Raw genomic sequence first — 14,084 nt, forward strand, 5'->3', positions numbered from 1 at the left:
TTTTTTTTTTTTTTTTTTTGCGGTACGCGGGCCTCTCACTGTTGCGGCCTCTCCTGTTGCGGAGCACAGGCTCCGGACGCGCAGGCTCAGCGGCCATGGCTCACGGGCCCAGCCGCTTCGCGGCATGTGGGATCCTCCCAGACCGCGGCACGAACCCGCGTCCCCTGAATCGGCAGGCAGACTCTCAACCACTGTGCCACCAGGGAAGCCCATGGAGAGCTGTTTGATAAAGTGGATGTGGCCCAAGATGGCTGTATTAATTGGGACAAGCTGACTTCATTTATGCTGTTAACACTTTATGAGAAAGATGAACAAGCAAAGGCAATGGTGGTTCCCCAGTGGAAAGACCTTGAATGCCTCCCAGTGAAACGCAAGGACACCATTCAAAAAGTAATTTTCTTAAAAAGTTCAAGTCGTTATGTGATCATCAGGAAGGAAGGTGTAGTAGGAATCTGGGGAGAGCATTTAAAGCTGCAAGAAATGCTTCCCATCGCTTCAGATGCCAACAAGCTTAAACACCTGTGGCTGACAAGTATGGCTTCTCTGGAAAATGTAAACAAGGTACAGAGTCTTTAGAAATAAATGTATTGCTTGTAAAAGGGGGGAAATGATAGGACAGGGCTCCTGATCAATAGCAAGTATAACACGAGCAGTGACAGAGAGCTGCATCACTCTTTTGTACCTCTCGTCTCACCTGGAGGGAACGCAAGTAAAGCCAAGTGAGTTACTCCAATTCACAGACTGTTCTGTTTTGTGCCTTTAAATAGCAAGGTCGGTAGTGACTCAGATTCTTGGCTCTGTCCCCAGTGAGGCCATGCTGCATTACTAGCTGATAAGACCTTTATGACTGTAGTTTTTAGCAGAGTCTTGGATCTGTACGCAGAGCTGAGAGGCTATATCAGTGCATAGCACAGCTCAGTGCAATTTCAGGCAATTGCTTATCTGATGTTGACCACTGTACTAGTCAGTTTCTTAATTTTGTTGGGTAGGGCCCGTTCAGCCCAAATACCCTCATATAACTAGACCTATGAGAAAGATAACATACTGAAAGGAAAATCAATTTGTGAGGGAAGAATGCAGCTTAAAAAATCCATATTCTTAGTATTTTACATTAAGCAGATGGTAAATTTTACTATGAAAAAATTTAAGCTTACACACAAGCAGAGATAATCCCATTAAGAACCAATATCCACCCGTAGCCATTTACAATTCATAGCCAATCTTGTTTCATCTACATCTCCCCTCTATTGAAATCCAAAACATCCAATCATCTAATCTGTAAATATTTCAGTATTTCGAAAAAAGTCTTTTTAGCATGACCATAATACCATATCACATTTAATATCAATAGCAGTATTTCCTTAATATCATCAAATATCCACTCATGTACATATTTCTGTGTCTTATGATTTTTTTAATAGTTTGTTAATTGTTTGATAGTTTGAATCACCTAATGACGAATAATGTTGAGTATATTTCCATGTGCTGATTTGCTATTTATCCTCTTCGGTGAAGTGTCTGTCCAAATCCTTTGCCCATTTTTTATTGAGTTTATTTTGTTATTATTGAGTTTTGAGAGTTCTTTATATATTCTGGTTATATGCAATTATATGATGGATAATTTACAAATATTGTATCCCAGTTTGTGCTTTGTCTTTTCTGTCTCTTACACTGCCTTTGATATTTCATTTTCAAGATTGTTCATTGCTAGTGAATATAAATAGTTTTTAAAAAGTAATCTTATATTCTACAACTTTGCTGAACTCACTTTTTGGTTCTAATTGGTTTTGTTGTTGTTGATTCCCTAAGATTTTCTGTATATAAGATCGTGTCATCTACGAATAGAGTTAGTTTAACTTCTTCCTTTCCAATCTGGATGCCTTTTATTTACTTTTCTTGCCTAATTTCCCTGGCTAGAAACTCCAGCACAGTGTTGAATAGAAGTGGTGAGAGTGAACAGCCTCGTCTTATTTCTGATCTTAGGGAGAATACAATCAATTTTTCACCATTAAGTATGATATCAGCTGTAGGTTGTGTTTTTGTTTTGTTTTGTACATGCTCTTTATCAAGTTTCTTTCTATTCCTAATTTGTTGAATATTCTTATCATGAAAATGCATTGGGTTTTGTTAAATGCTTTTTTGTATTTATTAAGATGATCATACCACCTTTTTCCTTTATTCTATTAATATGGTGTATTACATTAGTTGATATTTGTATGTGTTAAACTAACCTGGTATTCCTGGTGTTGGGAGGAAGAAATTTTCCTCTACCCTTCTAGGTTGGTCCAATAATTAAACTGAAATGAGACAGATTAACAAGGGAAATCAAACAAAAGTCTAATAACATGTATATATGGAAGGGACCCAGGAAAACTGAGTAACTCACCAAAGTGTCCAAAGTCTTCACCTTAAATATCATCTTTAACAAAGACAAAAGAGAGTGTTGGGATGGTGGTTTGGGATCTCAAAGGGGATGAAGGCAATTTACATGAGGATGGAAAAGCAAATATTTGGTATACAAATATTTGCTGGGCCGTACAGAGATGCTGGGACTCAGAGTGGACTCTAGACCCTGAGTTTCTGCCATTGCATCTAGCCCATGGTCTTTGCAGATATCTCTGGTGATAGCTCTATTCCAGGAACAGGCCCTTTGTCCAAATTCTTCAGGCAGCTAGGGGGGAGGTAAAAAGAAAAACTTCTTGAGTCTTCTGTTTCTTAAAAATAATCAACCTAAATTAATCCTCATGCCAGATAGACACATTTTGAGGTGGCAACTTTTGTTTCCCTACACTGGTATAAATATTACTCGGTCACGGTGTGTAACCTTTTTCATATGTTGCTAGGTTCTCTTTGATGATATTTAGCTGAAGATTTTTACATCTCTATTCATTAGGAATATTGGTCTGCAGTTTTCTTTTCTTGTGATGTCTTCGTGTGGTTTTGGTATTAGGAAATACTGGCCTCATAAAATGATTTGGAAAGTGTTTCCTCCATTTCTAGTTTTTGGAAGAGTCTGAGAAAGATTGGGGTTAATTCTTTAAATGTTTGCTAGAACTTATTAATGAAAAGCCATCCAGGCCTGGGATTTTCTTTGTGGGAAATTTTTTTGATTACAAATCCAATCTTTCTATTTATTATATGTCTGCTGAGATTTTCTATTTCTTCTTAAGTTAGTTTAGGTCATTTTGTGTTTCTAGGCATTTGTACCTTTCATTTCAGTTATCTAATTTGTTGGCTTACAGTTGGTCATGGTATTCTCTTAGAATCCTTTTCTCAATTTCTGTAAGGTTGATGGTAATATCTACTCTTTTATTTCTGGATTTAGTAATGTGTATCTTCTCTCTTTTTTGGGGGGGGTTAGTCTAGCTAAAGTTTTGTCAATTTTATTTACAAATATATTTACCCTTTCTTAAATAGTTTTTAGGATTTTATTTGACTTAGGAAGGCTACTTACAGAATTTTTATCAATTTATTTCTGTGAAAGCCTCTGCTTGCCTCATAAAACATGGTTTGTAAAGTTTCTGTATGGTTGTGTGATGCTGTAGACCTCTATGTCTTTGTCTTTCCTGTGATTAGTTGCCTAGTCTCCCATGGGTGGAAGAAGTTGGGGGTCTGTGAAGTAGCGATAGGGAAGAAAGTGTGTTCAAATGGGAAAGTTTTTATCTTGCCTAGAATACTTGGTTAGAATAAAGCACATTTGTGCCACCATGCTATACTTCTGTAATACATTAAGGACCCTCAGGTGAAAATGTCTGATTTGGTGCTAAGATTTGCATGTCTGCTTTTCATATTGTTTTCACTAAATCCATCAGAAATATTTTCTGATTTTCTACTTTGCTACTTTAGATAGCAGGTGGCTTTTACAAGAAAAGAGATTTGTTTCTATGATCTGCTGGCCAAAGAAGAATTTCCTTGTCAATATAAACTCCAAGGCCTGAAAGGAACACCAATTTGCATGGATTATTGGTACAACCCTTTTGACGCCAAAGAGTCAATTCTTTCTCTTGGGGACATAACCGGAAAGGTAAGTGAGGGAAGGATAAGGTTGAACACTATGGATTTAATCATCAAAGCTTAGCTCAAAATAGAAATAGAGTACAATGAATGTGACCCCCTAATTGAACTACTTTATAGATTACAAGGCCACACACCTTGGACATGAAAAAGATGGATTAGGTCATAATTCCCCTCCTTGCATATGAAAACCAATCTGCCCTATGGTTTTCTTGCCTGTGTATAGTCTCATCTTCCTTATTTAGGAAAAAAGTATTTGCTAACTTTTTCACCATAAGCTGCTTAATCTATTAGACCCCAATATTAATAAACATTTAATATTGTGTCTAAAGTTATCTCTAATAATTCTTTCAAATTGTTCACATTTTCATTTATAAGATTTCAGGCTTCTCAGTAGCAAGCTCCTGGGAAATGCTTATTTCCTGTCCCATGTGACAAAGGAATAGGTGCATTAGAGAGAGCAGCACTGAGCCCCAGACACTGCATACAATGATTTCTGTCTTCCCATCAAATTCCACCCGACCTCTGAAAAATGACTTCTTACTGAACGACAGTAGAATATGCCTGTGAATGCTGAAATAGTCTAATTTGAACAATTTCCACTCATAATTATGTAAGCCTTTCATCTTTACTGTGTTTTTTTTTTTTTTTTCTGGTACGCGGGCCCCTCACTGTTGTGGCCTCTCCCGTTGTGGAGCACAGGCTCCGGACGCGCAGGCTCAGCGGCCACGGCTCACGGGCCCAGCCGCTCCGTGGCATGTGGGATCTTCCCGGACCGGGGCACGAACCCGTGTCCCCTGCATCGGCAGGCGGACTCTCAACCACTGTGCCACCAGGGAAGCCCTCATCTTTACTGTTTTTAATGACAAATAGATCATAAAAGCAAACAAATAAAATGCCCTTGGTAATTGCATTAGCAACCTTGTAGTGTCATGTCTTTCAATATAACTGCCTGCAACCTTTAAATAATATTAAAGAAATGCCTGTTAATTCAATACCTATTCCTTATTAATCATAAAGAGCATAGAATCTTCTTGCAACAGTTACCCTACCCATGTTTGTTTTTCTTGTAATGTCTCTCTCAAGGTTCAAGTAATTGCTTTCACAACGGCCTTGATTTCCCTTTTTGAGCATCCTGCTGGTGCATGTGAAGATGAAGAAGCAACTGTGACCATTAACTGGGCAGAGCCGTGCTCTGGACGTCACAAATGTTGCTATACGTTAGCGCACAAACTTCATTGTGGAGACTGGGTCAGACAAGGTACTGAATTTAAACAACAATGAAAGAAACAGTCACCTTAGACTTCTACATTTACATTCTCAATGAAAATGTTTCACACACAGTGTTCAAGTCTAGAAACTAATAATTGATTCCCTGGAGGTTTTGACCTGGACTCTGCTATCCCCTGCACACTAGCAGGAATTACTTCTTTCTTTTTTTTCCTTCCAAAATTTATGCCTCATACAATTAATTCAGGCGAGCTGTGCAGTCAGGAAATCTCAAGACAGGAGAGAAAATTGTCACAGAATCTATTTAACTTCACCCCAACTCTGATCCGAACTAATTTTGTTTAGTCACATTTGGGCCTACTTAATAAAAGAATTTAACAGGTACCCTCAAAACACTCCCTTGCTTTCTTTATATTCTCATGGCAAGTATATTAGTTTGACTGCCTTCAGAATGGACTCTTCTCAGTTTTCTTTTCTTTTTTCTCTTCTTTGATATAATGACTGAGTTGCTCTGATCTAGAGTACTTGAGTGGCAGTTTTCTGTGTGATAGGATTATGTTATAAAACAGCATCTATGGAAGGCCAGGACTTTCTTAAAACCTAGTCAACAATGAGTTTGTTAGTTTCACAATATGCCTAATTTTTTACAGAATTTGCATCTGATGGTTCAAGATCCAGATGTGCAGTTTCTGCTCTGATACCTCCTTTGGTCCAGACACTAAGGACTATGTTATTTTTCTCACTTCTAAACTGCTACATTAAATAATGCTACATTCCAATAATGATTGGAATGGAAACTGTCAATCTCATTGTTGTATTGTAGGTATATTCCTAATATTCTTTGAAGAAGAGGTAGTCAAAATGGACCCAACTGTTGGCTTTTATGGTAGTTTTCCCCTCTTTGAGTTTTAGGAGTTTGGAACTAATTCCTTAATGCATGACCTACAATAATAATTTCCCACATGATAAGCTATAGGTTTTGCACTTTTTTCTTCAATATAAATCATACCATGTCTTTGGTACTTTCTACCTATCCTGTAATTCTGGCATCATATAAATTGTGGGAAAACCAAAAGATAAAATTTTTTGGTCATCCACTATGTGTGACAGGCACAAAATTACGTGTTATGTTTTCATACTTGGAAACAAGAAAGTACTAGAAAGTGAAGAGAGTCCTTGAAAGTGAGGGAGGTATTACAGCTGCTTCCAAACAAGCATGATATTTTAATACATAAACTAAAGACTAAAAAGACCACAGTAGTAAAGTTATAGTTCTTGAAATCTGCTTGTAGTAAGTTCCCTGAAGTTTAGTTTGAGTTCCATGACCTTTAATATGAATAAATACAGAGAAAAAGCTAATAGAATTCTGTTTTTGAAAAGGTTGGAAATGTAACAAGGTTTTAAAATTGAGATCATTTGTCTGAATATGAATAGTGTCTAAATACTCTCTTCACACTCAGGGAGAGAATGAAAAGCTCTCACTCTAGACTCTGTTACAATTTCATTTAAACCTCTCAAAAACCAACGCTACTGGTGAAGTAATCTGCTGATGAGCTCTCGTCTGTTAAGTTGCAGGACAAGAATTTTTCTCTAGGCCAATGTGAATTCATTGCTCATCATATTTCCAACATATCATTCTGATTTGTAGTTCTTTTACCTACTGACAAAAGAATATGCGAACTTAGTTTAGTATCAGCAGTAGATATTCATGTTTATGACCTAAGGAATCCACCTTTGGAGTTTAGCCACTAAACCACGGCAATTAGGAATTGGCTACAGAAAAGTTTTATATATATTAAAAAATTAGGGATCTTTGTTACCTAATTTGGATTATATATGTCTTAGCTTTTTGAATTAAAACTCATAATCAAGCGAATAGTCTTTGGAAGAATAGCTGAAAGAATATATTTACTTTAGTCCACTTATTTAAATCAGTCGACAATTATTTATATTTTATGTGCTTTAAAACTGTCTTAGGCATTGGAGGCAGTGGAAGAAAGATAAATTATAGGCTTAACTCAAAAAACTTAATAGGTAAGTAAGAATTAAAGACATATAAAAGCATGTATTTGAACATTGTACAATGGTACTGAAAATTAACTGCTAAATCATATAAACAAGATTTTGACTCCTATTGTAATTCTTTTTTTTTTTTTTATTTAGGAGTTTATTAATTTATATATTTATTTTTGCTGTGTTGGGTCTTCGTTTCTGTGCGTGGGCTTTCTCTAGTTGTGGCATGTGGGGGCCACTCTTCATCACGGTCCGCGGGCCTCTCACTATCGCAGCCTCTCTTGTTGCGGAGCACAGGCTCCAGACGCGCAGGCTCAGTAGTTGTGGCTCATGGGCCCAGTTGCTCCGCGGCATGTGGGATCCTCCCAGAGCAGGGCTTGAACCCATGTCGCCTGCACTGGCAGGTGGACTCTCAACCACTGTGCCACCAGGGAAGCCCCTATTGTAATTCTTAAGCAGGAAAAGACATGAGGAAGAACTTCAAGGGTGAGTGGTGGTATTCGAAGGATGGATGGGTAGAGGGAAAAAAAGAGAGCATGGCGAACATAAATAAAGGTAGGCAAGTAGGCACAATAATGGAGGGCGAGATGGACATGACTAGATCAGAGATGGAGTATTAAGGACATAACAGTGCCTAGGTCTAATAAGGATGTCTGTTGGAAGATCTTGGCAACCAGGCCAAGTTCACATTTAACAGAAAAAATGAAACAGTGAAGCATTGAAGGTTTCTGAGGAAATTTGGGCAGACCTGATGTAGACAGCATTTAGGAAAATTTTATTTAGTAGTTCTGTCAAGCGTAGATTGGAGGACAAAGAAAGAAACTGCAATCAGATTGGCTAGTTGGGATCATGAGAAAATGGAAATGATAAAGCAAGGAGACAAACAAGCAACCTTTTGAAACAGGAATCTTCAGGACTTGAGGTCTGAAATGTGGAATGATGAGCCGTTTTAGAATATCTCACAAAGACTTCTGTTCCCAGGTTGGGAATGTTCTACTTGCAGTTGACAGATGCCCTCATGGGCCCAATGCTCTCCCCAGCTCACTTTCTCAATGTTGACTACTTCTAGGATTCTTTATTCTGAGATACTCCTGATCTGCCACAAAAGAAGAATCTTTCTTACCAGTATTGTTCTGATACTTCCCTTCCCTTTGCCAAGCTTCATATTTGTCTCTTCAACCATCTAATTCAGATGGACTCTTCCTTGTGTAATTTGCAAACTTCTCAATTTTGGCTTTGCTCCTGGGTTCCTACAAATTTCTGTACCCACATCAGAATTTTGGTTCTGCCTGTCATAACCGTCCCAATCCCAGATGTCCCAAATTTGGATGTCTCACATACAAATCACATTTATACATAAATTGAAAATTAAAACAATATTCTTAGGGCAGGAAATATGTCCTTTATTCTCTTAGTGTCCTTTATAACACGTAGTATAATGTTTCATACAACTTTCCCTTTCTCACTGATTTTAAGCAATCTGATTGTGATGTGCCTCAGTTTTCTTGGGGTGTGTGTGTGTGTGTGTGTGTGTGTGTGTTTATGCTGACTGGAATTCATTGTGATTCTTGGATTTTCATTAAATTTGAAAATTTTTCTATTGTTATTTTTTCTGAAGTTTTTTGTCTCCCCCTCTTTTTTTTTTTTTCTTTTCTGTAAGATGCTTTTTTTTTTTTTTTCTTTTCTGTAAGATGCTTGATATTGCCCTACTAGTTATGGAGGCTTTTTCATTTTTATTCAGCTGGTTCTTTTTTTAAATCACTATGCTTTAGTTGAGTTGGATTCTATTTCTATGTCTTCAAGTTCCTGGATCTTTTCTTCTGAGATATTGCAGAGTGGTTTCAAAGGGTGAGTGAGGCTGCCTCTGTGGTTCAGGTGGGCTAGCATGCCCCAGTCTAGTGCCTCACTTGGGGGCATCCCTGCAGAGACCTGTGGTGTGGGCTGCAGCCAGTGGAGCCCTGACAAGAGTGGGGCTACTTCAGAGAGCTGCGGCATAGGTGGGGCCGTTGCCACAGCGTGGACAGTACCTTTGGGGGTGATGTTGCTATCCCAGTACATTTGGAAGGCAGATTATCAGACCAATGGGCTATTTTTGAGCCGTAAAGTTTAATGGAGTTTCCCCCTGTTAGGTTTTATATTTACTTGAGACCTATCACCTCTTTGTTCTTTCTTCTTTTTGGAATGGGAATGCCTGTCACATGCCTGTTCTACCATTTTATTTTGGAAACGTGTGACTTGTTTGATTTCACAAGTTCACAGCTTGGAGAGCAATTTACCTCAGGATGGATTGTATCCTGAGTTTTACCCATGTCTGATTTAGCTATCTGGATGAGATTTGAACTTAGACTTTAGAGTTGTTGTTGGAATGAGTTAAGACTTCTAGGACTGTTGAGATGTATTTTACATGTGAGAAGGACATGAATTTGGGGAGAGGGGCAGGGGCAGAGTGTATGGACTGGATTTTTGTGTCCTTCTCCTCCCCAAATTCATATGTTGAAGTCCTAAGCCCACCGCCTACTCCCTTATAATGGTACCTTTGGGAGGTGATTAAGTCATAAAGGTATAGCTCTTGTGAACAGAAAGAGACCCCCAGAGAGCTCTCTCACTTCTTCCCCACATGAGGGCACAGTGAGAAGTAGGGCATCTGTGAACTAGGAAGTAGACCCTGACCAGACACCAAATCTGTCAGCACCTTGGTCTTGGACTTCCCAGTCTCCAGAACTGTGGGAGATAAATGTTTGTTGTTTAAATCACTAGGTCTCCATATTTTGTTACAGCAGCCTGGACTAAGACATTGAATAAATGTTATTAAAAATATTTCAGAAGAAAAGAGAAACCAAAAGAAATCTTGCAAATATTGGTAGACTTTTTTTTTTAAGGGGGGTTATTTATGGTAAAAAGAAAATGGTCAGGGTGAGAAAAATATATTTACTGATAATGTATAGTGTAATACTCTATGAATGGCTGTTGAAGAAATGCAGTAGAGAAGATAACTCAAAAAGGAGAAAGTAGAGAATATGGAAAGGTGAAGTATCTATATAAGACTTTGTCTTATTTCAAGTTTTAGATTTAAAACTCAGGTACCTCTGAAAGGGGACTGGCTTCCGTCCTAAGCAGTGGATGACTGCCTTTTCCCAGATTTAGTCACTGGGACTCGAAGCTTAAATACAACTTTTTCGTTTTGGGTTTGCTTGCAGGTCAGTTATTTCCCTATGAGGAGAATGCAAGCAGGCTGAAATGAGGAGCCAGGAAAAGGAAGAAGGCAGGCTGGAGTCAAGTAGAGGACAGTGGGCTTAGTAGTGATTGTGCTCCTTGGTCTGCAAGACTTACTGTGTCGGGAGCAAGCCAACAATGGCTGCATCCATGTGATACTCTTTTTACCCCAGCAATATGAATTGATATTCTTAGACCTCCTCAAGAAATATTTGTACTGGGCTTCCCTGGTGGCGCAGTGGTTGAGAGTCCGCCTGCCGATGCAGGGGACACAGGTTCGTGCCCCAGTCCGGGAGGATCCCACATGCCGCGGAGCGGCTGGGCCCGTGAGCCATGGCCGCTGAGCCTGCGCGTCTGGAGCCTGTGCTCCACAACGGGAGAGGCCACAACAGTGAGAGGCCCGCGTACCGCAAAAAAAAAAAAAAAAAAAAAGAAATATTTGTACTGATTTCCTTCTTAGTGTGAGGAGGGAATGTACAATTGAGGAAGAAACTAATACATGGCAAGTTTGGTGATAATGTTTCACTGAAGCTAATGACAAAATATCTGTAAAACTGAAATGTCAAAAGAAAAACTCAGTTTCAGACATGCGAATATTAGCTTACTGCTTTAAGGTAAGGTTCATACTTATTTAAAACTTTGAAGGAGAAAATGTTTTCATTGTGTCTGAGTGGTTCTGTGGTGTATGTTAATGGAAAAATAATTACCTTCTGAAATGCTTGAAAAGTAAGTACAGTGATTTTGGGCAGTAGCGGCAAGACATAAATGTCTTCAACCTCAAAGAAGTTTCTCTTTTTTTTTTGGTCCCAAAGAATTGCCTTTTCATATAGACAATATCATTGGAAACCTTGGAAACCAGAGACTGAAGTACAGCTCCGGAAAGAGTGAATACTAAATTGCCAATAATGAAAATGATTGACTTTTTATTATGTTGAAAGGTGTTTCACCCCCTTTCTTTGACCACGGCTGCGAGTTTGAACTGATAAAATCAGTAATTGCTGAGCTAATTAATGGAACTGTGCCAGGGAATTTAGAATCCAGGCAGCAGGTCGTTTCCTTCGGGAGCCTTCATAATTGATGGGACTAAGTTTGGAAGAGAAGCCAGATTTAGTGTCTTGCTGGTGTGTTTTTCCACTTCCCTGCATCTAAATCAGTCCTCCAGACAAAAATGGTGCACCACTGAGTCAGCTGGAACACGCTGCCCTTCCTGCCAGCGCCCTCACTGGGTTTAAAGCAGTTGAAATCAGCTGTGAGCCACTGGCCTCAGTTTGAAGTAAAAGATCTTTTCCTGCAGCTCGTTCCACAGTGTGGTGGAAGGGTAAGATCCATTGTATTGTGAACCTAGGTCTAATCAGTATTCTGAAAATTCATTAAATGAATTGCATTATTATTTTTAATGTACCTACCAGTGCTGAGTTAGATGTATTTTGATTTTTAAAAATGGAATAGATAGAATTATTCTTTCTTATCTTTCCTCTTTGAAATGGCAGCTGCTCAGAATGTAGAGAGCCCTGTGGTGGTCTCAGAGAATGGGACTCCAACTTCAAAATAAGAAATGCAACTGAAAATAAACTCCCTCACACAAGAGGGCATCAAAGAAAGTTCAAGGTAGGGAGTTTTCCTAAGTCACGTGACTCATAAAGTAAAAGGCTGAAAAATGATAATAAGAATTCCTAGTTAGAAATGGCCCGATTTTCTACCCTGCTATAGCTTTCATCTGTTGGCAAATGATAAAAGAGTGGCCTCATTCTAGCTTATTCTAAGGGTACTTAATAGAATTACTTACTTAGTTTTTAGGCATCACTTTTCATTTTCAAATCACTTTTTTCACATAAACTAATTGTTATTACACAGGGTTATTTTGACAGCAACATGAGGACAAAAATCCATGACAGCTTCCCTTAATGCCTTTTAATGACTAAGGGGCAAGACAGTGGAAGAGCTGAAAGTTAGCGTCGTAATGGACAGATGTGATCAATTTGTCTTTTATCCTCTCAAATATTATTGAAAAGTAATTTTTAAATGTTTCTTTACCAATCCCCAAACTCAGTGAGAATGTTAAAAACAACTCATATACTTTATCAGTTCATCCCATTCCCTAGCTTGATATTTTGAAAACGTTTTCATCATAACCCATTATTTCCTTTCCTCTCTTCAAGAAGGGAGGAACACATTGACACATTTTTATATATCAGGTAATCTGATTTTAAGGAAATGACTTTACTTTCATCTTTTACTCAGGCATTTTCAGGAGCTCTGGCATTTTACAATTTAATCAGAAACGGGTTATATCTTGGTTTAGAAATAAAGTGTGAATTGTTGAGCCTCTAATATGTACTACAGGCCCATGAATGTCACTTGCTAACCTCCAGGTTCAAATCTTACAGCAATACTTTAAATACCAGGGCAGAATGTACTTCTTTATATGTCTTTCTTTATAGCCTCAAAACTAAAGAAGATACTTGGATATAATGTGGAAACACATGACAAAGCAATTTTCTGGGTAGAAATCCTTTATTTTGATTGTAGTGTAATGATATTATGAAATTTCCATGGATTTGAAGATATAATTATAGTGCTGTGTTGTATACTTTATGTATTATAATATTGCTTCATTAAGTCAAGTTATAATAACTCTTAGCATTTTCTGTAAACAAAGGGAATATTTTCATTGAGGTTGCTCCTGTTGAGGATACTTGTCCTCAGATTTTATACTGTTGGTCCGTCTAGTAAAGTAGCGGTGTTAGTGTAAAAGTGATCAGCAACCTTTATGCTCCTAAAATTAATTGCTCCCCAATGAGGCTCAAAGAACTCAGTTTTATAGGAACTGATTACTCCTTCCTTCCTTCATTTATCTCTCTTTCTTTCTTTTTTTTTTTTTTAAGAAGGAAAGAGTAGATGAGAAAAAGATGGAAAACAAGAGGACATAGGAATACTATGTCCTAGGGGGATAAGTAGCAATAAAAAAGTGAAGAGATCAGGAAAAACTAAAGATGAAGTGGGAGTTTGGTCTGGGATTGAGAGTATGGGGAACATAAATGTAGTTGGTAATAGAAAGAACTTCAGATCATGTAATAGAAAGAACCTGGCATACATGCAGCAGTGTGGCTTAGTGAAAAATAAGGATGCAGTAGTACAAAATGGAAAGCTCACAGCCAGACAGGACTGGGCTCAATCTCATCTCCACCTCCAATTAGCCACATGCCTTTGGGTGATATGGCTTTTGGACTATTTCCTCATCAGTAAATTTGGGATATCTGCCCACTAAAGATGACTACAGGGTGAGGGCATCTGGCATGATGATACCTGGTAATGAATGGGAGGGATTCAAAAAATTACCCGCATAATTATTATAAGTAATCCATAGATTGAGGGAGGTTACATGATGGGGGATGAGCAAGGAACGTACCATCCAGGTGAATTCTGGGCAGAGTGGAGAAATAGACCAGTTTGGCCCTTAGCAGTCTTTTTGTGTTTCACATTTCACAGTACACTGCTCAGTGAATTGTTCTGTTTGCCTAGAGCTCTGTGAGCTCTCCTTTCTGAAAATCTCCTTTGCATTACTGCACCTCCTCCTTTTTTCCTTAGAAATTGTTTTCTGGAATTGATTTGTA

The 14,084-nt window shown here is 38.3% G+C and overlaps 1 protein-coding gene across 1 annotated transcript in view; it reads left to right on the plus strand.

Moving 5' to 3' along the window:
* The window catches only part of WDR49 (WD repeat domain 49), a 133,788-nt gene that overhangs the window by 24,462 nt on the left and 95,242 nt on the right, over nucleotides 1-14,084 (plus strand). Inside the window, 3 exon segments of the mRNA XM_060010159.1 lie at nucleotides 212-561; nucleotides 3,854-4,024; nucleotides 5,101-5,275. Of these exon segments, the coding sequence (XP_059866142.1) occupies nucleotides 212-561; nucleotides 3,854-4,024; nucleotides 5,101-5,275 (696 nt within the window).

The sequence above is a fragment of the Delphinus delphis genome, chromosome 4 (genome assembly GCF_949987515.2).
Source record: "Delphinus delphis chromosome 4, mDelDel1.2, whole genome shotgun sequence".
NCBI classification, from domain to species: domain Eukaryota; kingdom Metazoa; phylum Chordata; class Mammalia; order Artiodactyla; family Delphinidae; genus Delphinus; species Delphinus delphis.